Source organism: Somniosus microcephalus, chromosome 30, assembly GCF_052327205.1.
Source record: "Somniosus microcephalus isolate GS21.2 chromosome 30, FLI_Smic_1.0, whole genome shotgun sequence".
Lineage (NCBI taxonomy): Eukaryota > Metazoa > Chordata > Chondrichthyes > Squaliformes > Somniosidae > Somniosus > Somniosus microcephalus.
The window spans coordinates 42,587,811-42,611,615 of NC_141016.1; the positions used below are offsets into that span (position 1 = coordinate 42,587,811).

The following is a 23,805-nucleotide window of genomic DNA, read 5'->3' on the forward strand; positions in this document are numbered from 1 at the left end:
TGTCCTAGCCCCAGTTCTTACTGAAGGGCAGCTCCGGGAGATATATCGGGATAAATTCGCCCGAACACTCCTCGAGTGCCTCAAACAGATTTATGAACAGGCAGCAAGTAGCATGGGGAAGCAGCATCGGAATAACCGGTTGCTGCTTGAGCCTAGCAAGAGCCAACAGTGGGAGATAGGGGACCAAGTGATGGTTAGGAACTACGCCCGAGTGGGGAGTTTAGAGCCACTGTACATGGGACCCTATAACATTGTCGATAAAGCCAGTAAAAATGCCCCGGCGTACAAAATGGTTCCATGTGAATCAATGTAAGTTGTTTAAGCCGGAGCAGGGAAGCAGCCAGTTGGGACAAGGTCTGAGGTTAGAAATCCTCAGCCTGCAGCGGGAGAAGCTCACAGGCTGCACAGGCAGGCGCTGTGGCTTGTGTTAGGGGAGGAGCCATTCCGTCCACTGTCCAGACCACTCCCCCTCTCCTAAAGAGTGTGACTGCCTTCTGGAACAAAGTGTCCAGGTAACTCTCCCCCTCCCTGATGCATCGCAATGTCTGCAGCTCGTACTCCAGCTCAACAATTCTGAGCTGAAGTTCCTCGAGTTGCAGTCACTTACTGCAGATGTGGTTGCTCGGGATCGCGATGCTCTCCACAGACTCCCACATGCTGCATTTACCATACACCACCTGCCCTGCCATCTCTAACCTTGGTCTAAGTTAATAAGCAGAATCACAAGGGTAATAATCTCTGGATTACTACCTGAGCCACGTGCGAATTGGCATTGGGTCAAGCAGATCAGAGAATTAAATGCGTGGCTCAAAGAGTGGTGTGGGGAAAATGGGGTTTCAATTCATGGGGCACTGGCACCAGTACTGGGGAAAGAGGGAGCTGTCCCGTTGGGATGGGCTCCACTTAAACCAGGTTGGGACCAGCGTCCTGGCGAATCGAATAACTAGGGCTGTAGATCGGGCTTTAAACTAAAAAAAGGGGGAGAGGGGTCAGGTGAGGGGAAATTTAGAAATCTAAAGAGAAAGGTCAAGGCAATAGAGCAATGTAGCGATTTGGGTAAAAATGAGCAGAGTGTGACAGGAAGGGACAGAGAGTTTAATGGTAGCAGTGCAGCAGAGAATAAGGTCAAGGCAGGGAATAATGGTAAAAAATTTAAATTAAAGGCTCTTTATCTGAATGCACAAAGCATTCGTAACAAGATAGACGAACTAGAGATAGAGATAAATGGGTTTGATCTTATAGCCATTATAGAGATATGGTTGCAAGGTGGCCAAGGTTGGGAACTAAATGTTCCAGGGTACTTGATGTTTCGAAAAGATAGGCTGAATGGAAAAGGAGGGGGAGTAGCCCTGATAATAAAGGATGACATAAGGACAGTAGTGAGAAAGGATCTCGGCTCGGAAGATCAGGAAGTAGAATCAGTATGGGTGGAAATAAGGAATAACAAGGGGCAGAAAACACCAGTGGGAGTAGTATATATGACCCCTAACAGTAGCTATACTGTTGGACAGAATATTAATCAAGAAATAGTAGGAACTTGCAACAAAGGTAATGCAATAATCTTGGGGGACTTTAATCTTCTCATAGACTGGACAAATCAAATTGGCAAAGGTAGTCTGGAGGACGAGTCCATGGAATGCATTCGGGACAGTTTCCTAGAACAATATGTCATGGAACCAACCAGAGAACAGGCTATATTAGCTCTTGTATTGTGTAATGAGACAGGGGTAATTAGCAATCTCATAGTAAAGGATCCTCTGGGGCAGAGTGATCATAATATGATAGAATTTCACGTTAATTTTGAGAGTGACTTGCCTAAGTCCAAAACTAGAGTCTTAAACTTAAATAAAGCCAATTACATAGGTATAAGGGGTGAGTTGGCTAAGGCAGATTGGAAAAATAGATTAAAAGGTATGGCAGTAGATAAGCAGTGGCTAGCATTTAAAGAAATATTTCATAATTCTCAACAAAAATACATTCTATTGAGAAACAAAAACTCCATGGGAAAAGTGATCCAACCGTGGCTAACTAAAGAAGGTAAGGATAGCATTAGATTGAAAGAAGAAGCTTATAATGTTGCAAAGAATAATAGTAAGCCTGAGGATTGGGAGAGTTTCAGAAACCAGCAAAGGTTGACCAAAAAATTGATAAAAAGGGAAAAAATAGAATATGAGAGAAAACTAGCAAGAAATATAAAAGCAAATTGTAAGAGTTTCGACAAGTATGTAAAAAGGAAAAGAGTAGCAAAAGTAAACGTTGGTCCCTTGGAGGCTGAGACAGGAGAAATTATAAAGGGGAATAAGGAAATGGCAGAAACGTTAAACAAATATTTTGTATCTGTTTTCACAGTAGAAGAAACAAAAAGCAGACCAAAAATGGTGGGGAACCAAGAGTCTAATGAGGGTGAGGAACTTAACATAATTAATATAAGTAGAGAAAAAGTACTAGAGAAACTAATGGGACTAAAAGCCGACAAATCCCCTGGACCTGACGGCCTACATCCTAGGGTTCGAAAAGAGGTGGCTGAAGAGATAGTGGATGCATTGGTTTTGATCTTCCAAAATTCCCTAGATTCTGGAATGGTCCCAGCAGATTGGAAGGTCGCAAATGTAACCCTGCTATTCAAGAAAGGAGGGAGAGAAAAAACAGGGAACGACAGGCCAGTTAATCTGACATCAGTCGTCGGGAAAATGCTGGAATTCAATGTTAAGGAAGTGGTATTGGGGCACTGAGAAAATCATAACATGGTTAGGCAGAGTCAACATGGTTTTATGAAAGGGAAATCGTGTTTGACAAATTAATTTTGAGGATGTAACTAGCAAGGTAGATAAAGTGGATGTAGTATATTTGGATTTCCAAAAGGCATTCGATAAGGTGCCACATAAAAGGTTATTACACAAGTTTAGGGCTCATGGGGTTGGGGGTAATATAGTAGCATGGATAGAGGATTGGTAAACGGACAGAAAACGGAGAGTAGGGTAAGCAGATCTCTTTCAGGTTGGCAGGCTGTAACTAGTGGGGTGCCGCAAGGATCAGTGCTGGGGCCTCAGCTATTTACAATCTATATTAATGACCTAGATGAAGGGACTGAGTGTAATGTATCCATGTTTGCTGATGATACAAAGCTAGGTGGGACAGTAAGATGTGAGGAGAACACAATGGCCCCGATTTTCGGCTTGTGTGGGAAATGGTCGGGTTTCCTCAAATGTGGGGTTTCTGACACACAAAAAAGTGTCAGCCAGCTCCACACAATTTTCCCTCAAGTGGCCAATTAATTCCCAGCATGTGGGAAGCCTTGCTAATTGTTCAATTCGAGTCAGAAATCCCCACAGTATGATGTCATCATTCGTGGTGCTTTCAAGGTCCATAGCAAGCACTGCATCCTCTGAAGGCTTCCAAATGAACCACACAGGATGGCAGAGGAGCCTGCAGCAGCTGTGGCCAGTGCCAGACCCCGAGCTGCCTCCAAATTCGACGAGGCTTCACTGCAGGCATTATTGGATGGGGTTAGGGCCCACAGGGAGGTCCTCTTCCCTAGGTCAGGGAGGGAGAGGCCTCCCACTGAGACCAATGCTGCATGGATGCAGGTGTCAGCAGATGCCAACTCGCTGGGAGTCACCAGAAGAAGCTTGGCATTACATCTCTAACTCCTTCCTTTACTCCCCCACAGTACCATCCAGAGCCCCCGTCCTCACTGTGGAGGAGGAAGAGGCTGTGCAGCCAAACTCCTCAGAGGAAGCTCCAACCTCTGAGGGTGCAGCGTCAGCGCACCCAGCACCAGCGCAGACACTCACACCTCGGGGGGACCTTCGGGACATAGAGTAGTGTTGTCACCTGGTGTTTCACAGCTCACAAGTGAGCCTCAGCAGATTCTGGAGACAGGGACAGCAGTGGAGAGTCCTCGTCGGAGGGCACAGGACTCTGCCAGCTCATCTCAGCTGCGCTGCATGTCGACCCTCTGCCTCTGGGTCCATCCGCAAGAGAAGAGGTGATGGATCTCCATGCACAGATGCAGGAGTCTCTGGCAGGTTTTGTCTCCAGGGTCGCTGCGAGTGTGGAGCGAATGGAGGAGTCCATAGCGACCATGAGCAGAGCCTTTGTGGAGTCATTGGCGCATGAACACATTACCATGGAAAGGTTGGCAACCTCCATGGAGGAGATAACTCGCCAGGGTACGGAAAACATGGTGAGTGCTCATAAGAGAATGACATCTCTTGAGGAGCGTTGGCCATCTGTTGAACAGAGAAACCAGATCTTCATGGAAGTCCTTCTGAGTAGGACTGCCAGTGCAGATATGGGTCCCCATGGCCCCCTGAAGCGCAGCAGGGTGCTCTCAAGCCACTTCCAAGCGCTGGCCCCTTCTGGCCTGTGCAGCTTCAGGTGAGTGAGCAGCAGCCTGGTGCTCCTGGTGCTCATCCTGCTGTTCCTGGTTCTGCTGCTGCCGCCTCTGCTGCTGGAGATCCTGTAATGGCAAGAAGGGAAGGAAAAAAGGCCTCCCATGCTTCTCGTAGGTGCCTCCGCTGAGGAAGCGCTGAGTGAGGGTGGCGAGAGGGTCTTCCCAGGAGATCGCATTGGAGAAGTGTGTGAGGCTCCAACCTTCCACAGCTGTGCCTAAGCCTTGAAGAAGTAGCCCCAAACCTGCAACAACAAGGTCCTTCAACATACAAGTGCTGTCCCTTTAAATCGCAGCTTTCCCTGACCTGCAGCTGACAGCAAGCAAGCCGGCAAGCTTCACGCCAGGTCTCAGCAGCGGGGTTCCCCGCAGGCGTGCTTGATGTGGGGAAAGCCCCAAAGTCACAACGGCCCCGGAAAATCTTCTTCAACAAGGTAATTATTGGTCATTAGTGTGCCGACGACCAGTCCCGCCAGTGGCGGCCGGGACTGAAGCGGGACGCAGGGAAACGGCGGTCTGAAAGTCGGACGGGGCGGGGAATCAGGCGGGGGGGGGGTCCCGACCCGCTTTTTCAGCGATTTTTGGGCCCCAGTAAGGTGGCAGATGGAGTATAATGTAGGGAAATGTGAGGTTATTCACTTTGGTAGGAAGAATAGAAAAACAGAAAGCTAGCATGCAGGTACAGCAAGCAATCAGGAAGGCAAGTGGCATGTTGGCCTTTATTGCAAGGGGGTTGGAGTATAAGAGTGAGGAAGTCTTGCTACAATTGTACAGGGCCTTGGTGAGACCACACCTGGAGTACTGTGCACAGTTTTGGTCTCCTTATCTGAGGAAGGATATACTTGCCTTGGAGGCGGTGCAGCGAAGGTTCACTAGATTGATTCCTGGGATGAGAGGGCTGTCCTATGATGAGAGATTGTGTAGAATGGGCCGATACTCGCTGGAGTTTAGAAGAATGAGAGGTGATCTCATTGAAACATACACGATTCTGAGGGGGATTGACAGGGTAGATGCTGAGAGATTGTTTCCCCCTGGCTGGAGAGTCTAGAACTAGGGGTCACAGTCTCAGGATAAGGGGTCGGCCATTTAAGGCTGAGATGAGGAGGAATTTCTTCACTCAGAGGGTTGTGAATCTTTAGAATTCTCTACCCCAGAGGGCTGTGAATGCTGAGTCTTTGAGTATATTCAAGGCTGAGATAGATTTTTGGACTCTAGGGGAATCGAGGGATATGGAGATCGGGCAGGAAAGTGGAGTTGAGGTCGATGATCAGCCATGATCTTATTGAATGGTGGAGCAGGCTCGAGGGTCCGTATGGCCTGCTCCTGCTCTTATTTCTTATGTTCTTATGTAATATATTAGCATGGATAGATAATTGCTTAATGGACAGAAAACAGAGAGTAGGGATAAACGGGTCATTTTCAGGTTGGTAGGCTGTAACGAGTGGGGTGCTGCAAGGATCAGTGCTTGGGCCTCAGCTATTCACAATCTATATTAATGATACTCGGCCAAACCACTGGAGGGCCCCTCTTGCTGTGCGCGAGGAAGCAGCAGCACAGATGGCAGCAGCTCATAGTCACTGTGAGAAATGTAGGAGAGGGTCAGGAACTAGAGAATGTACTGAGAGAGGCAACAGACAAGGCACAAAAAAAAACAACTACAGTAAAGACAAAAGCTCTCCCGTTGCCCCAAGTTTAGGTGCCGAACCTGTTGTGGCATTGAGCAATGTGGCCAGGATGGTCCCAGGTTCAAATCTAATCTGTGATGAAACCACAGGGCGGCAGAACGGGTATTGCAATTGGCCTCAGTGCCCCCAGGGTAATGGCGGGGCTGCGGGGGTGGGGGTGGGGATATAAGCCAAGATTCTGCTCTGTGCTGTCCAATGAAATGTGTCTGTGGACATCGCGCGCGAGGCTCAGCTCTGATGCTCCCTACAGGTCGAAAAGCCTGTTGGCACTCAGGCTGTGGACTCACAATGGGGGAACTGGCCACGTGGGTCGGGTGCTGGAGGTTTCCTGCACTGCTCTTAAGTCTCCTGCGTGGCTGCTAAGATTCGACATCGACAAGAAATTTCAAACAAGACTGGAAGAGGAAGTAGTTACCTATGCTGAAGAGCTGGGAGTTCATGCAGTGGAAGTAGGTCACGAAGAACAACGCGTACGGGCGGGTGAGGTTGAAGAACAGAAGGTATCCGGCGGTCAGGTCCAGGACAAGGCCTCCACCGTGTATGATCAGAATGTTCACCAGCTCCTCCGACAGCACCATCCTGTTCCAAGGGGAAAGGGCACGGGTTAGTGCAACAGATTCCTGAATGGGGCAGTCACCAAATGAAAAGGGCTTCTCCATGCCCACGGGAAGTGGTCCCGATGAAGTCCAGCAAACGCGATGAGCGATGCGGCGTCCCAGCTGGTCAATACCCGGCCTGAGCCGGCATCAATCTCGTACACTGAGGGGAACATGGACCCATTTACACTAAGGGGAACATGGCCCCATTTACACTAAGAGGAACATGGCCCCATTTACACTGAGAGGAACACGGCCCCATTTACACTGAGAGGAACATGGCCCCATTTACACTGAGAGGAACATGACCCCATTTACACTGAGAGGAACATGGCCTCATTTACACTGAGAGGAACATGGCCCCATTTACACTGAGAGGAACATGGCCCCATTTATACCGAGAGGAACATGGCCTCATTTACACTGAGAGGAACATGGCCCCATTTACAGAGAGGAACATGGCCCCATTTACACTGAGAGGAACATGGCCCCATTTACACTGAGAGGAACTCGGCCCCATTTACACGCAGAGGAACATGGCCCCTTTTACACTGAGAGGAACATGGCCCCATTTACAGAGAGGAACATGGCCCCATTTACACTGAGAGGAACATGGCCCCATTTACACTGAGAGGAACATGGCCCCATTTACACTGAGAGGAACATGGCCCCATTTACACTGAGAGGAACATGGCCCCATTTACACTGAGAGGAACATGGCCCCATTTACACTGAGAGGAACATGGCCCCATTTACACTGAGAGGAACATGGCCCCATTTACACGGAGAGGAACATGGCCCCATTTACACTGAGGGGAACATGGCCCCATTTACACTGAGGGGAACATGGCCCCATTTACAGAGAGGAACATGGCCCCATTTACACTGAGAGGAACACGGCCCCATTTACACTGAGAGGAACATGGCCCCATTTACACTGAGGGGAACATGGCCCCATTTACACTGAGAGGAACATGGCTCCATTTACACTGAGAGGAACATGGCCCCATTTACACTGAGAGGAACACGGCCCCATTTACACTGAGAGGAACATGGCCACATTTACAGAGAGGAACACGGCCCCATTTACACTGAGAGGAACATGGTCCCATTTACACTGAGAGGAACATGGCCCCATTTACACTGAGAGGAACATGGCTCCATTTACACTGAGAGGAACATGGCCCCATTTACACGGAGAGGAACATGGCCCCATTTACAGTGAGGGGAACACGGCCCCATTTACACGGAGAGGAACATGGCCCCATTTACACTGGAGGAAAATGGCCCCATTTACACCGAGAGGAACACGGCCTCATTTACACTGAAAGGAACACGGCCCCATTTACACTGAGAGGAACATGGCCCCATTTACACTGAGAGGAACATGGTCCCATTTACACTGAGAGGAACATGGCCTCATTTACAGAGAGGAACATGGCCCCATTTACACTGAGGGGAACATGGCCCTATTTACACGGAGAGGAACATGGCCCCATTTACACGGAGAGGAACATGGCCTCATTTACACTGAGAGGAACATGGCCCCATTTACAGAGAGGAACATGGCCCCATTTACACTGAGGGGAACATGGCCCCATTTACACTGAGAGGAACATGGCCCCATTTACACTGAGAGGAACATGGCCCCATTTACACTGAGAGGAACATGGCCCCATTTACACTGAGAGGAACATGGCCCCATTTACACTGAGAGGAACATGGCCCCATTTACACTGAGAGGAAGATGGCCCCATTTACACTGAGAGGAACATGGCCCTATTTACACTGAGAGGAACATGGCCCCATTTACACTGAGAGGAACATGGCCCCATTTACACTGAGAGGAACATGGCCCCATTTACACTGAGAGGAACATGGCCCCATTTACACGGAGGGGAACATGGCCCCATTTACACGGAGAGGAACATGGCCCCATTTACACGGAGAGGAACATGGCCCCATTTACACGGAGAGGAACATGACCCCATTTACACTGAGAGGAACATGGCCCCATTTACACTGAGAGGAACATGGCCCCATTTACACTGAGAGGAACATGGCCCCATTTACACGGAGAGGAACATGGCCCCATTTACACGGAGAGGAACATGGCCCCATTTACAGAGAGGAACATGGCCCCATTTACAGAGAGGAACATGGCCCCATTTACACTGAGGGGAACACGGCCCCATTTACACTGAGAGGAACATGGCCCCATTTACACGGAGAGGAAGATGGCCCCATTTACAGAGAGGAACATGGCCCCATTTACACTGAGAGGAACATGGCCCCATTTACACGGAGAGGAATATGGCTCCATTTACACTGAGAGGAACATGCCTCCATTTACACTGAGAGGAACATGGCCCCATTTACACTGAGAGGAACATGGCCCCATTTACACTGAGAGGAACATGGCCCCATTTACACTGGAGGAAAATGGCCCCATTTACACCGAGAGGACCATGGCCCCATTTACACTGAGAGGAACATGGCCCTATTTACACGGAGAGGAACATGGCCCCATTTACAGTGAGGGGAACACGGCCCCATTTACACTGAGAGGAACATGGCCCCATTTACACTGGAGGAAAATGGCCCCATTTACACCGAGAGGAACACGGCCTCATTTACACTGAAAGGAACATGGCCCCATTTACACTGAGAGGAACATGGCCCCATTTACACTGAGAGGAACATGGTCCCATTTACACTGAGAGGAACATGGCCCCATTTACACTGAGGGGAACATGGCCCCATTTACACTGAGAGGAACATGGCCCCATTTACACTGAGAGGAACATGGCCCCATTTACACTGAGAGGAACATGGCCCCTTTTACACTGAGAGGAACATGGCCTCATTTACACTGAGAGGAACATGGCCCCATTTACAAGGAGAGGAACATGGCCCCATTTACACGGAGAGCAACATGGCCCCATTTACACGGAGAGGAACATGGCCCCATTTACACTGAGAGGAACATGGCCTCATTTACACTGAGAGGAACATGGCCCCATTTACACTGAGAGGAACATGGCCCCATTTACACTGAGAGGAACACGGCCCCATTTACACGGAGAGGAACATGGCCCCATTTACACGGAGAGGAAGATGGCCCCATTTACAGAGAGGAACATGGCCCCATTTACACTGAGAGGAACATGGCCCCATTTACACTGAGAGGAACATGGCCCCATTTACACTGAGAGGAACATGGCCCCATTTACACGGAGAGGAACATGGCCCCATTTACACTGAGAGGAACATGGTCCCATTTACACGGAGAGGAACATGGCCCCATTTACACGGAGAGGAACATGGCCCCATTTACACGGAGAGGAAGATGGCCCCATTTACAGAGAGGAACATGGCCCCATTTACACTGAGAGGAACATGGCCCCATTTACACTGAGAGGAACATGGCCCCATTTACACTGAGAGGAACATGGCCCCATTTACACGGAGAGGAACATGGCCCCATTTACACTGAGAGGAACATGGTCCCATTTACACGGAGAGGAACATGGCCCCATTTACACTGAGAGGAACACGGCCCCATTTACACCGAGAGGAACACGGTCCCATTTACACTGAGAGGAACACGGCCCCATTTACACCGAGAGGAACACGGTCCCATTTACACTGAGAGGAACACGGCCCCATTTACAGAGAGGAACACGGCCCCATTTACACTGAGGGGAACACGGCCCCATTTACAGAGAGGAACACGGCCCCATTTACACTGAGAGGAACATGGCCCCATTTACACTGAGAGGAACATGGCCCCATTTACACTGAGAGGAACATGGCCCCATTTACACTGAGAGGAACACGGCCCCATTTACACTGAGAGGAACACGGCCCCATTTACACTGAGAGGAACATGGCCCCATTTACACTGAGAGGAACACGGCCCCATTTACACTGAGAGGAACATGGCCCCATTTACACGGAGAGGAACATGGCCCCATTTACACTGAGAGGAACATGGCCCCATTTACACGGAGAGGAACATGGCCCCATTTATACTGAGAGGAACACGGCCCCATTTACACTGAGAGGAACACGGCCCCATTTACATTGAGAGGAACATGGCCCCATTTACACGGAGAGGAACATGGCCCCAGTTACACGGAGAGGAACATGGCCCCATTTACACTGAGAGGAACATGGCTCCATTTACACTGAGAGGAACATGGCCCCATTTACACTGAGAGGAACATGGCCCCACTTACACTGAGAGGAACATGGCCCCATTTACACTGAGAGGAACATGGCCACATTTACACTGGAGGAAAATGGCCCCATTTACACTGAGAGGAACACGGCCCCATTTACACTGAGAGGAACATGGTCCCTTTTACACTGAGAGGAACACGGCCCCATTTACACTGAGAGGAACATGGCCCCATTTACACTGAGAGGAACATGGCCCCATTTACACTGAGGGGAACATGGCCCCATTTACACTGAGGGGAACATGGCGCCATTTACACTGAGGGGAACATGGCCCCATTTACACTGAGAGGAACATGGCCCCATTTACACTGAGAGGAACACGGCCCCATTTACACTGAGGGGAACATAGCCCCATTTACACTGAGAGGAACATGGCCCCATTTACACTGAGAGGAACATGGCCCCATTTACACTGAGAGGAACATGGCCCCATTTACACTGAGAGGAACATGGCCCCATTTACACTGAGGGGAACATGGCCCCATTTACACTGAGGGGAACATGGCCCCATTTACACTGAGGGGAACATGGCCCCATTTACACTGAGGGGAACATGGCCCCATTTACACTGAGAGGAACATGGCCCCATTTACACTGAGAGGAACACGGCCCCATTTACACTGAGGGGAACATGGCCCCATTTACACTGAGAGGAACATGGCCCCATTTACACTGAGAGGAGCATGGCCACATTTACACTGAGAGGAACATGGCCCCATTTACACTGAGGGGAACATGGCCCCATTTACACTGAGAGGAACATGGCCCCATTTAAACCGAGAGGAAGACGGCCCCATTTACACTGAGAGGAACATGGCCCCATTTACACTGAGAGGAACATGGCCCCATTTACACTGAGGGGAACATGGCCCCATTTACACTGAGGGGAACATGGCCCCATTTACACTGAGAGGAACATGGCCCCATTGATACTGAGAGGAACATGGCCCCATTTACACTGAGAGGAACACGGCCCCATTTACACTGAGAGGAACACGGCCCCATTTACACTGAGAGGAACATGGCCCCATTTACACTGAGAGGAACACGGCCCCATTTACACTGAGAGGAACATGGCCCATTTACACTGAGAGGAACATGGCCCCATTTACACTGAGAGGAACATGGCCCCATTTACACTGAGAGGAACACGGCCCCATTTACACTGAGAGGAACATGGCCCCATTTACACTGAGAGGAACACGGCCCCATTTACACTGAGAGGAACATGGCTCCATTTACACTGAGAGGAACATGGCCCCATTTACACTGGGAGGAACATGGTCCCATTTACACTGAGAGGAACACGGCCCCATTTACACTGAGAGGAACATGGCCCCATTTACACTGAGAGGAACATGGCCCCATTTACACTGAGAGGAACATGGCCCCATTTACACTGAGAGGAACATGGCCCCATTTACACTGAGAGGAACATGGCCTCATTTACACTGGGAGGAACATGGTCCCATTTACACTGAGAGGAACATGGCCCCATTTACACTGAGAGGAACATGGCCCCATTTACACTGAGAGGAACATGGCCCCATTTACACTGAGAGGAACATGGCCTCATTTACACTGGGAGGAACATGGTCCCATTTACACTGAGAGGAACATGGCCCCATTTACACTGAGAGGAACATGCCCCATTTACACTGGGAGGAACATGGTCCCATTTACACTGAGAGGAACATGGCTCCATTTACACTGAGAGGAACATGGCCTCATTTACACTGAGGGGAACATGGCCCCATTTACACTGAGGGGAACACGGCCCCATTTACACTGAGAGGAACATGGCCCCATTAACACTGAGAGGAACATGGCCCCATTTACACTGAGAGGAACATGGCCCCATTTACACTGAGAGGAACATGGCCTCATTTACACTGGGAGGAACATGGTCCCATTTACACTGAGAGGAACATGGCCCCATTTACACTGAGAGGAACATGGCCCCATTTACACTGAGAGGAACATGGCCCCATTTACACTGAGAGGAACATGGCCTCATTTACACTGGGAGGAACATGGTCCCATTTACACTGAGAGGAACATGGCCCCATTTACACTGAGAGGAACATGCCCCATTTACACTGGGAGGAACATGGTCCCATTTACACTGAGAGGAACATGGCTCCATTTACACTGAGAGGAACATGGCCTCATTTACACTGAGGGGAACATGGCCCCATTTACACTCAGGGGAACACGGCCCCATTTACACTGAGAGGAACATGGCCCCATTAACACTGAGAGGAACATGGCCCCATTTACACTGAGCGGAACATGGCCCCATTTACACTGAGGGGAACATGGCCCCATTTACACTGAGGGGAACATGGCCCCATTTACACTGAGCGGAACATGGCCCCAGTTACACTGAGGGGAACATGGCCCCATTTACACTGAGAGGAACATGGCCCCATTTACACTGAGAGGAACACGGCCCCATTTACACTGAGGGGAACATGGCCCCATTTACACTGAGAGGAACATGGCCCCATTTACACTGAGAGGAACATGGCCCCATTTACACTGAGAGGAACATGGCCCCATTTACACTGAGAGGAACACGGCCCTATTTACACTGAGAGGAACATGGCCCCATTGACACTGAGAGGAACACGGCCCCATTTACACTGAGAGGAACATGGCCCCATTTACACTGAGAGGAACACGGCCCCATTTACACTGAGAGGAACATGGCTCCATTTACACTGAGAGGAACATGGCCCCATTTACAGTGGGAGGAACATGGTCCCATTTACACTGAGAGGAACACGGCCCCATTTACAGTGGGAGGAACATGGTCCCATTTACACTGAGAGGAACACGGCCCCATTTACACTGAGAGGAACATGGCCCCATTTACACTGGGAGGAACATGGCCCCATTTACACTGAGAGGAACATGGCCCCATTTACACTGAGAGGAACATGGCTCCATTTACACTGAGAGGAACATGGCCCCATTTACACTGAGAGGAACATGGCCCCATTTACACTGGGAGGAACACGGCCCCATTTACACTGAGAGGAACATGGCCCCATTTACACTGAGAGGAACACGGCCCCATTTACACTGGGAGGAACATGGTCCCATTTACACTGAGAGGAACATGGCCCCATTTACACTGAGAGGAACACGGCCCCATTTACACTGGGAGGAACATGGTCCCATTTACACTGAGAGGAACATGGCCCTATTTACACTGAGAGGAACATGGCCCCATTTACACTGAGAGGAACATGGCCCCATTTACACTGAGAGGAACATGGCCCCATTTACACTGAGAGGAACATGGCCCCATTTACACGGAGAGGAACATGGCCCCATTTACACGGAGAGGAACATGGCCCCATTTACACGGAGAGGAACATGGCCCCATTTACACTGAGAGGAACATGGCCTCATTTACACTGAGAGGAACATGGCCCCATTTACACTGAGAGGAACATGGCCCCATTTACACTGAGAGGAACATGGCCCCATTTACACGGAGAGGAACATGGCCCCATTTACACGGAGAGGAACATGGCCCCATTTACACGGAGAGGAAGATGGCCCCATTTACAGAGAGGAACATGGCCCCTTTTACACTGAGAGGAACATGGCCCCATTTACACTGAGAGGAACATGGCCCCATTTACACTGAGAGGAACACGGCCCCATTTACACGGAGAGGAACATGGCTCCATTTACACTGAGAGGAACATGGCCCCATTTACACTGAGAGGAACATGGCCCCATTTACAGAGAGGAACACGGCCCCATTTACACTGGAGGAAAATGGCCCCATTTACACCGAGAGGAACATGGCCCCATTTACACTGAGAGGAACATGGCCCCATTTACACTGGAGGAAAATGGCCCCATTTACACCGAGAGGAACATGGCCCCATTTACACTGAGAGGAACATGGCCCCATTTACAGTGAGGGGAACACGGCCCCATTTACACTGAGAGGAACATGGCCCCATTTACACTGGAGGAAAATGGCCCCATTTACACCGAGAGGAACACGGCCTCATTTACACTGAAAGGAACATGGCCCCATTTACACTGAGAGGAACATGGTCCCATTTACACTGAGAGGAACATGGCCCCATTTACACTGAGGGGAACATGGCCCCATTTACACTGAGAGGAACATGGCCCCATTTACACTGAGAGGAAGACGGCCTCATTTACACTGAAAGGAACATGGCCCCATTTACACCGAGAGGAACACGGCCTCATTTACACTGAAAGGAACATGGCCCCATTTACACTGAGAGGAACATGGTCCCATTTACACTGAGAGGAACATGGCCCCATTTACACTGAGGGGAACATGGCCCCATTTACACTGAGAGGAACATGGCCCCATTTACACTGAGAGGAACATGGCCCCATTTACACTGAGAGGAACATGGCCCCATTTACACGGAGAGGAACATGGCCCCATTTACACTGAGAGGAACATGGCCCCATTTTCACTGAGGGGAACATGGCTCCATTTACACTGAGAGGAACATGGCCTCATTTACAGAGAGGAACATGGCCCCATTTACACTGAGGGGAACATGGCCCTATTTACACGGAGAGGAACATGGCCCCATTTACACGGAGAGGAACATGGCCTCATTTACACTGAGAGGAACATGGCCCCATTTACAGAGAGGAACATGGCCCCATTTACACTGAGGGGAACATGGCCCCATTTACACTGAGAGGAACATGGCCCCATTTACACTGAGAGGTACAGGGCCCCATTTACACTGAGAGGAACACGACCCCATTTACACTGAGAGGAACATGGCCCCATTTACACGGAGAAGAACATGGCCCCATTTACACTGAGAGGAACACAGCCCCATTTACACCGAGAGGAACACGGTCCCATTTACACTGAGAGGAACACGGTCCCATTTACACTGAGAGGAACACGGCCCCATTTACAGAGAGGAACACGGCCCCATTTACACTGAGAGGAACATGGCCCCATTTACACGGAGAGGAACATGGCCCCATTTACACGGAGAGGAACATGGCCCCATTTACACTGAGAGGAACACGGCCCCATTTACACTGAGAGGAACATGGCCCCATTTACAGAGAGGAACATGGCCCCATTTACACTGAGAGGAACATGGCCCCATTTACACTGAGAGGAACATGGCCCCATTTACACGGAGAGGAACATGGCCCCATTTACAGTGAGGGGAACACGGCCCCATTTACACTGAGAGGAACATGGTCCCATTTACACTGAGAGGAACACGGCCCCATTTACACTGAGAGGAACATGGCCCCATTTACACTGGGAGGAACATGGCCCCATTTACACTGAGAGGAACATGGCCCCATTTACACTGAGAGGAACATGGCTCCATTTACACTGAGAGGAACATGGCCTCATTTACACTGAGAGGAACATGGCCCCATTTACACTGGGAGGAACACGGCCCCATTTACACTGAGAGGAACATGGCCCCATTTACACTGAGAGGAACACGGCCCCATTTACACTGGGAGGAACATGGCCCCATTTACACTGAGAGGAACATGGCCCCATTTACACTGAGAGGAACATGGCCCCATTTACACTGAGAGGAACATGGCCCTATTTACACTGAGAGGAACATGGCCCCATTTACACTGAGAGGAACATGGCCCCATTTACACTGAGAGGAACATGGCCCCATTTACACTGAGGGGAACATGGCCTCATTTACACTGGGAGGAACATGGTCCCATTTACACTGAGAGGAACATGGCCCCATTTACACGGAGAGGAACATGGCCCCATTTACACGGAGAGGAACATGGCCCCATTTACACGGAGAGGAACATGGCCCCATTTACACTGAGAGGAACATGGCCTCATTTAAACTGAGAGGAACATGGCCCCATTTACACTGAGAGGAACATGGCCCCATTTACACTGAGAGGAACATGGCCCCATTTACACGGAGAGGAACATGGCCCCATTTACACGGAGAGGAACATGGCCCCATTTACACGGAGAGGAAGATGGCCCCATTTACAGAGAGGAACATGGCCCCATTTTCACTGAGAGGAACATGGCCCCATTTACACGGAGAGGAACATGGCTCCATTTACACTGAGAGGAACATGGCTCCATTTACACTGAGAGGAACATGGCCCCATTTACACTGAGAGGAACATGGCCCCATTTACACTGAGAGGAACACGGCCCCATTTACACTGAGAGGAACATGGCCCCATTTACACTGGAGGAAAATGGCCCCATTTACACCGAGAGGAACATGGCCCCATTTACACTGAGAGGAACATGGCCCTATTTACACGGAGAGGAACATGGCACCATTTACAGTGAGGGGAACACGGCCCCATTTACACCGAGAGGCACACGGCCCCATTTACACTGGAGGAAAATGGCCCCATTTACACCGAGAGGAACACGGCCTCATTTACACTGAAATGAACATGGCCCCATTTACACTGAGAGGAACATGGCCCCATTTACACTGAGAGGAACATGGTCCCATTTACACTGAGGGGAACATGGCCCTATTTACACGGAGAGGAACATGGCCCCATTTACACAGAGAGGAACATGGCCTCATTTACACTGAGAGGAACATGGCCCCATTTACACTGAGGGGAACATGGCTCCATTTACACTGAGAGGAACATGGCCTCATTTACAGAGAGGAACATGGCCCCATTTACACTGAGGGGAACATGGCCCTATTTACACGGAGAGGAACATGGCCCCATTTACACGGAGAGGAACATGGCCCCATTTACACTGAGAGGAACATGGCCCCATTTACAGAGAGGAACATGGCCCCATTTACACTGAGGGGAACATGGCCCCATTTACACTGAGAGGAACATGGCCCCATTTACACTGAGAGGTACAGGGCCCCATTTACACTGAGAGGAACACGGCCCCATTTACACTGAGAGGAACATGGCCCCATTTACACTGAGAGGAACATGGCCCCATTTACACTGAGAGGAACATGGCCCCATTAACACGGAGAGGAACATGGCCCCATTTACACTGAGAGGAACATGGCCCCATTTACACTGAGAGGAACATGGCCCTATTTACACTGAGAGGAACATGGCCCCATTTACACTGAGAGGAACATGGCCCCATTTACACTGAGAGGAACATGGCCCCATTTACACTGAGAGGAACATGGCCCCATTTACACGGAGAGGAACATGGCCCCATTTACACGGAGAGGAACATGGCCCCATTTACACTGAGGGGAACATGGCCCCATTTACACGGAGAGGAACATGGCCCCATTTACACTGAGAGGAACATGGCCTCATTTACACTGAGAGGAACATGGCCCCATTTACACTGAGAGGAACATGGCCCCATTTACACGGAGAGGAACATGGCCCCATTTACACGGAGAGGAACATGGCCCCATTTACACGGAGAGGAACATGGCCCCATTTACACGGAGAGGAAGATGGCCCCATTTACAGAGAGGAACATGGCCCCATTTACACTGAGAGGAACATGGCCCCATTTACACCGAGAGGAACACGGTCCCATTTACACTGAGAGGAACACGGCCCCATTTACACTGAGAGGAACACGGTCCCATTTACACTGAGAGGAACATGGCCCCATTTACACCGAGAGGAACACGGTCCCATTTACACTGAGAGGAACACGGCCCCATTTACACTGAGAGGAACACGGCCCCATTTACAGAGAGGAACACGGCCCCATTTACACTGAGAGGAACATGGTCCCATTTACACTGAGAGGAACATGGCCCCATTTACACTGAGAGGAACATGGCCCCATTTACACTGAGAGGAACACGGCCCCATTTACACTGAGAGGAACATGGCCCCATTTACAGAGAGGAACATGGCCCCATTTACACTGAGAGGAACATGGCCCTATTTACACTGAGAGGAACATGGCCCCATTTACACTGAGAGGAACATGGCCCCATTTACACTGAGAGGAACATGGCCCCATTTACACTGAGAGGAACATGGCCCCATTTACACTGAGAGGAACATGGCCCCTTTTACACTGAGAGGAACATGGCCCCATTTACACTGAGAGGAACACGGCCCCATTTACACTGAGAGGAACAAGGCCCCATTTGCAGAGAGGAACACGGCCCCATTTACACTGAGAGGAACATGGCCCCATTTACACTGAGAGGAACATGGCCCCATTTACACTGAGAGGAACATGGCCCCATTTACACTGAGAGGAACATGGCCCCATTTACACTGAGAGGAACATGGCCCCATTTACACTGAGAGGAACATGGCCCCATTTACACTGAGAGGAACATGGCCCCATTTACACTGAGAGGAACATGGCCCCATTTACACTGAGAGGAACATGGCCCCATTTACAGAGAGGAACATGGCCCCATTTACACTGAGAGGAAAATGGCCCCATTTACACTGAGAGGAAAATGGCCCCATTTACACTGAGAGGAACATGGCCCCATTTACACTGAGAGGAACATGGCCCCATTTACACTGAGAGGAACATGGCCCCATATACACTGAGAGGAACATGGCCCCATTTACAGAGAGGAACATGGCCCCATTTACACTGAGAGGAACACGGCCCCATTTACACTGAGAGGAACATGGCCCCATTTGCACTGAGAGGAACATGGCCCCATTTACAGAGAGGAACACGGCCCCATTTACACTGAGAGGAAAATGGCCCCATTTACACTGAGAGGAAAATGGCCCCATTTACACTGAGAGGAACATGGCCCCATTTACACTGAGAGGAACATGGCCCCATTTACACTGAGAGGAACATGGCCCCATTTACACTGAGAGGAACATGGCCCCATTTACAGAGAGGAACACGGCCCCATTTACACTGAGAGGAAAATGGCCCCATTTACACTGAGAGGAAAATGGCCCCATTTACACTGAGAGGAACATGGCCCCATTTACACTGAGAGGAACATGGCCCCATTTACAGAGAGGAACACGGCCCCATTTACACTGAGAGGAAAATGGCCCCATTTACACTGAGAGGAACATGGCCCCATTTACACTGAGAGGAACACGGCCCCATTTACACTGAGAGGAACATGGCCCCATTTACACGGAGAGGAACATGGCCCCATTTACACTGAGAGGAACATGGCCCCATTTACACGGAGAGGAACATGGCCCCATTTACACTGAGAGGAACACGGCCCCATTTACACTGAGAGGAACACGGCCCCATTTACATTGAGAGGAACACGGCCCCATTTACACTGAGGGGAACATGGCCCCATTTACACTGAGGGGAACATGGCCCCATTTACACTGAGAGGAACATGGCCCCATTGATACTGAGAGGAACACGGCCCCATTTACACTGAAAGGAACACGGCCCCATTTACACTGGGAGGAACATGGTCCCATTTACACTGAGAGGAACACGGCCCCATTTACACTGAGAGGAACATGGCCCCATTTACACTGAGAGGAACATGGCCCCATTTACACTGAGAGGAACATGGCCCCATTTACACTGAGGGGAACATGGCCCCATTTACACTGAGAGGAACATGGCCCCATTTACACTGAGAGGAACATGGCCCCATTTACACTGAGAGGAACATGGCCCCATTTACACTGAGAGGAACATGGCCCCATTTACACTGAGAGGAACATGGCCCCATTTACACTGAGAGGAACATGGCCCCATTTACACTGAGGGGAACATGGCCCCATTTACACTGAGAGGAACATGGCCCCATTTACACTGAGAGGAACATGGCCCCATTTACACTGAGAGGAACATGGCCCCATTTACACTGAGAGGAACATGGCCTCATTTACACTGGGAGGAACATGGTCCCATTTACACTGAGAGGAACATGGCCCCATTTACACTGAGAGGAACATGGCCCCATTTACACTGAGGGGAACATGGCCCCTTTTACACTGAGAGGAACATGGCCCCATTTACACTGAGAGGAACATGGCCCCATTTACACTGAGAGGAAGATGGCCCCATTTACACTGAGAGGAACATGGCCCCACTTACACTGAGAGGAACATGGCCCCATTTACACTGAGAGGAACATGGCCCCATTTACACTGAGAGGAAGATGGCCCCATTTACACAGAGAGGAACATGGCCCCACTTACACTGAGAGGAACATGGCCCCATTTACACTGAGAGGAACATGGCCCCTTTTACACTGAGAGGAACATGGCCCCTTTTACACTGAGAGGAACATGGCCCCACTTACACTGAGAGGAACATGGCCCCATTTACAGAGAGGAACACGGCCCCATTTACACTGAGAGGAAAATGGCCCCATTTACACTGAGAGGAACATGGCCCCATTTACACTGAGAGGAACACGGCCCCATTTACACTGAGAGGAACATGGCCCCATTTACACGGAGAGGAACATGGCCCCATTTACACTGAGAGGAACATGGCCCCATTTACACGGAGAGGAACATGGCCCCATTTACACTGAGAGGAACACGGCCCCATTTACACTGAGAGGAACACGGCCCCATTTACATTGAGAGGAACACGGCCCCATTTACACTGAGGGGAACATGGCCCCATTTACACTGAGGGGAACATGGCCCCATTTACACTGAGAGGAACATGGCCCCATTGATACTGAGAGGAACACGGCCCCATTTACACTGAAAGGAACACGGCCCCATTTACACTGGGAGGAACATGGTCCCATTTACACTGAGAGGAACACGGCCCCATTTACACTGAGAGGAACATGGCCCCATTTACACTGAGAGGAACATGGCCCCATTTACACTGAGAGGAACATGGCCCCATTTACACTGAGGGGAACATGGCCCCATTTACACTGAGAGGAACATGGCCCCATTTACACTGAGAGGAACATGGCCCCATTTACACTGAGAGGAACATGGCCCCATTTACACTGAGAGGAACATGGCCCCATTTACACTGAGAGGAACATGGCCCCATTTACACTGAGAGGAACATGGCCCCATTTACACTGAGGGGAACATGGCCCCATTTACACTGAGAGGAACATGGCCCCATTTACACTGAGAGGAACATGGCCCCATTTACACTGAGAGGAACATGGCCCCATTTACACTGAGAGGAACATGGCCTCATTTACACTGGGAGGAACATGGTCCCATTTACACTGAGAGGAACATGGCCCCATTTACACTGAGAGGAACATGGCCCCATTTACACTGAGGGGAACATGGCCCCTTTTACACTGAGAGGAACATGGCCCCATTTACACTGAGAGGAACATGGCCCCATTTACACTGAGAGGAAGATGGCCCCATTTACACTGAGAGGAACATGGCCCCACTTACACTGAGAGGAACATGGCCCCATTTACACTGAGAGGAACATGGCCCCATTTACACTGAGAGGAAGATGGCCCCATTTACACAGAGAGGAACATGGCCCCACTTACACTGAGAGGAACATGGCCCCATTTACACTGAGAGGAACATGGCCCCTTTTACACTGAGAGGAACATGGCCCCACTTACACTGAGAGGAACATGGCCCCATTTACACTAAGAGGAACATGGCCCCATTTACACTGAGAGGAACACGGCTCCATTTACACTGAGAGGAACATGGCCCCATTTACACTGAGAGGAACATGGCCCCATTTACACTGAGAGGAACATCGCCCCATTTACACTGAGAGGAACATGGCCACATTTACACTGAGAGGAACACGGCCCCATTTACACTGAGAGGAACATGGCCCCATTTACAGAGAGGAACATGGCCCCATTTACACTGAGAGGAACATGGCCCCATTTACAGAGAGGAACATGGCCCCATTTACACTGAGAGGAACATGGCCCCATTTACACTGAGAGGAACATGGCCCCATTTACACTGAGAGGAACACGGCCCCATTTACACTGAGAGGAACATGGCCCCATTTACAGAGAGGAACATGGCCCCATTTACACTGGGAGGAACATGGCCCCATTGATACTGAGAGGAACATGGCCCCATTTACACTGAGAGGAACATGGCCCCATTTACACTGAGAGGAACATGGCCCCATTTACACTGAGAGGAACATGGCCCCATTTACACTGAGAGGAACATGGCCCCATTTACACTGAGAGGAACATGGCCCCATTTACACTGAGAGGAACACGGCCCCATTTACACTGAGAGGAACAAGGCCCCATTTGCAGAGAGGAACACGGCCCCATTTACACTGAGAGGAACATGGCCCCATTTACACTGAGAGGAACACGGCCCCATTTACACTGAGAGGAACATGGCCCCATTTACACTGAGAGGAACATGGCCCCATTTACAGAGAGGAACATGGCCCCATTTACACTGGGAGGAACATGGCCCCATTGATACTGAGAGGAACATGGCCCCATTTACACTGAGAGGAACATGGCCCCATTTACACTGAGAGGAACATGGCCCCATTTACACTGAGAGGAACATGGCCCCATTTACACTGAGAGGAACATGGCCCCATTTACACTGAGAGGAACATGGCCCCATTTACACTGAGAGGAACACGGCCCCATTTACACTGAGAGGAACAAGGCCCCATTTGCAGAGAGGAACACGGCCCCATTTACACTGAGAGGAACATGGCCCCATTTACACTGAGAGGAACACGGCCCCATTTACACTGAGAGGAACATGGCCCCATTTACACTGAGAGGGACATGGCCCCATTTACACTGAGAGGAACATGGCCCCATTTACACTGAGAGGAACATGGCCCCATTTACACTGAGAGGAACATGGCCCCATTTACACTGAGAGGAACATGGCCCCATTTACACTGAGAGGAACATGGCCCCATTTACACTGAGAGGAACATGGCCCCATTTACACTGAGAGGAACATGGCCCCATTTACA

General features: G+C 50.3%; 1 protein-coding gene across 2 annotated transcripts in view; it reads right to left on the bottom strand.

Moving 5' to 3' along the window:
- LOC147098174 (vitamin K-dependent gamma-carboxylase-like) overlaps nt 1-23,805 on the bottom strand; it is a 287,219-nt gene that overhangs the window by 57,788 nt on the left and 205,626 nt on the right. For both annotated transcript variants that reach the window (XM_085971379.1, XM_085971378.1), the window contains exon 7: nt 6,494-6,657. In XM_085971379.1, the coding sequence (XP_085827505.1) occupies nt 6,494-6,657 (164 nt within the window). The remainder of the gene's footprint in view (nt 1-6,493; nt 6,658-23,805) is intronic.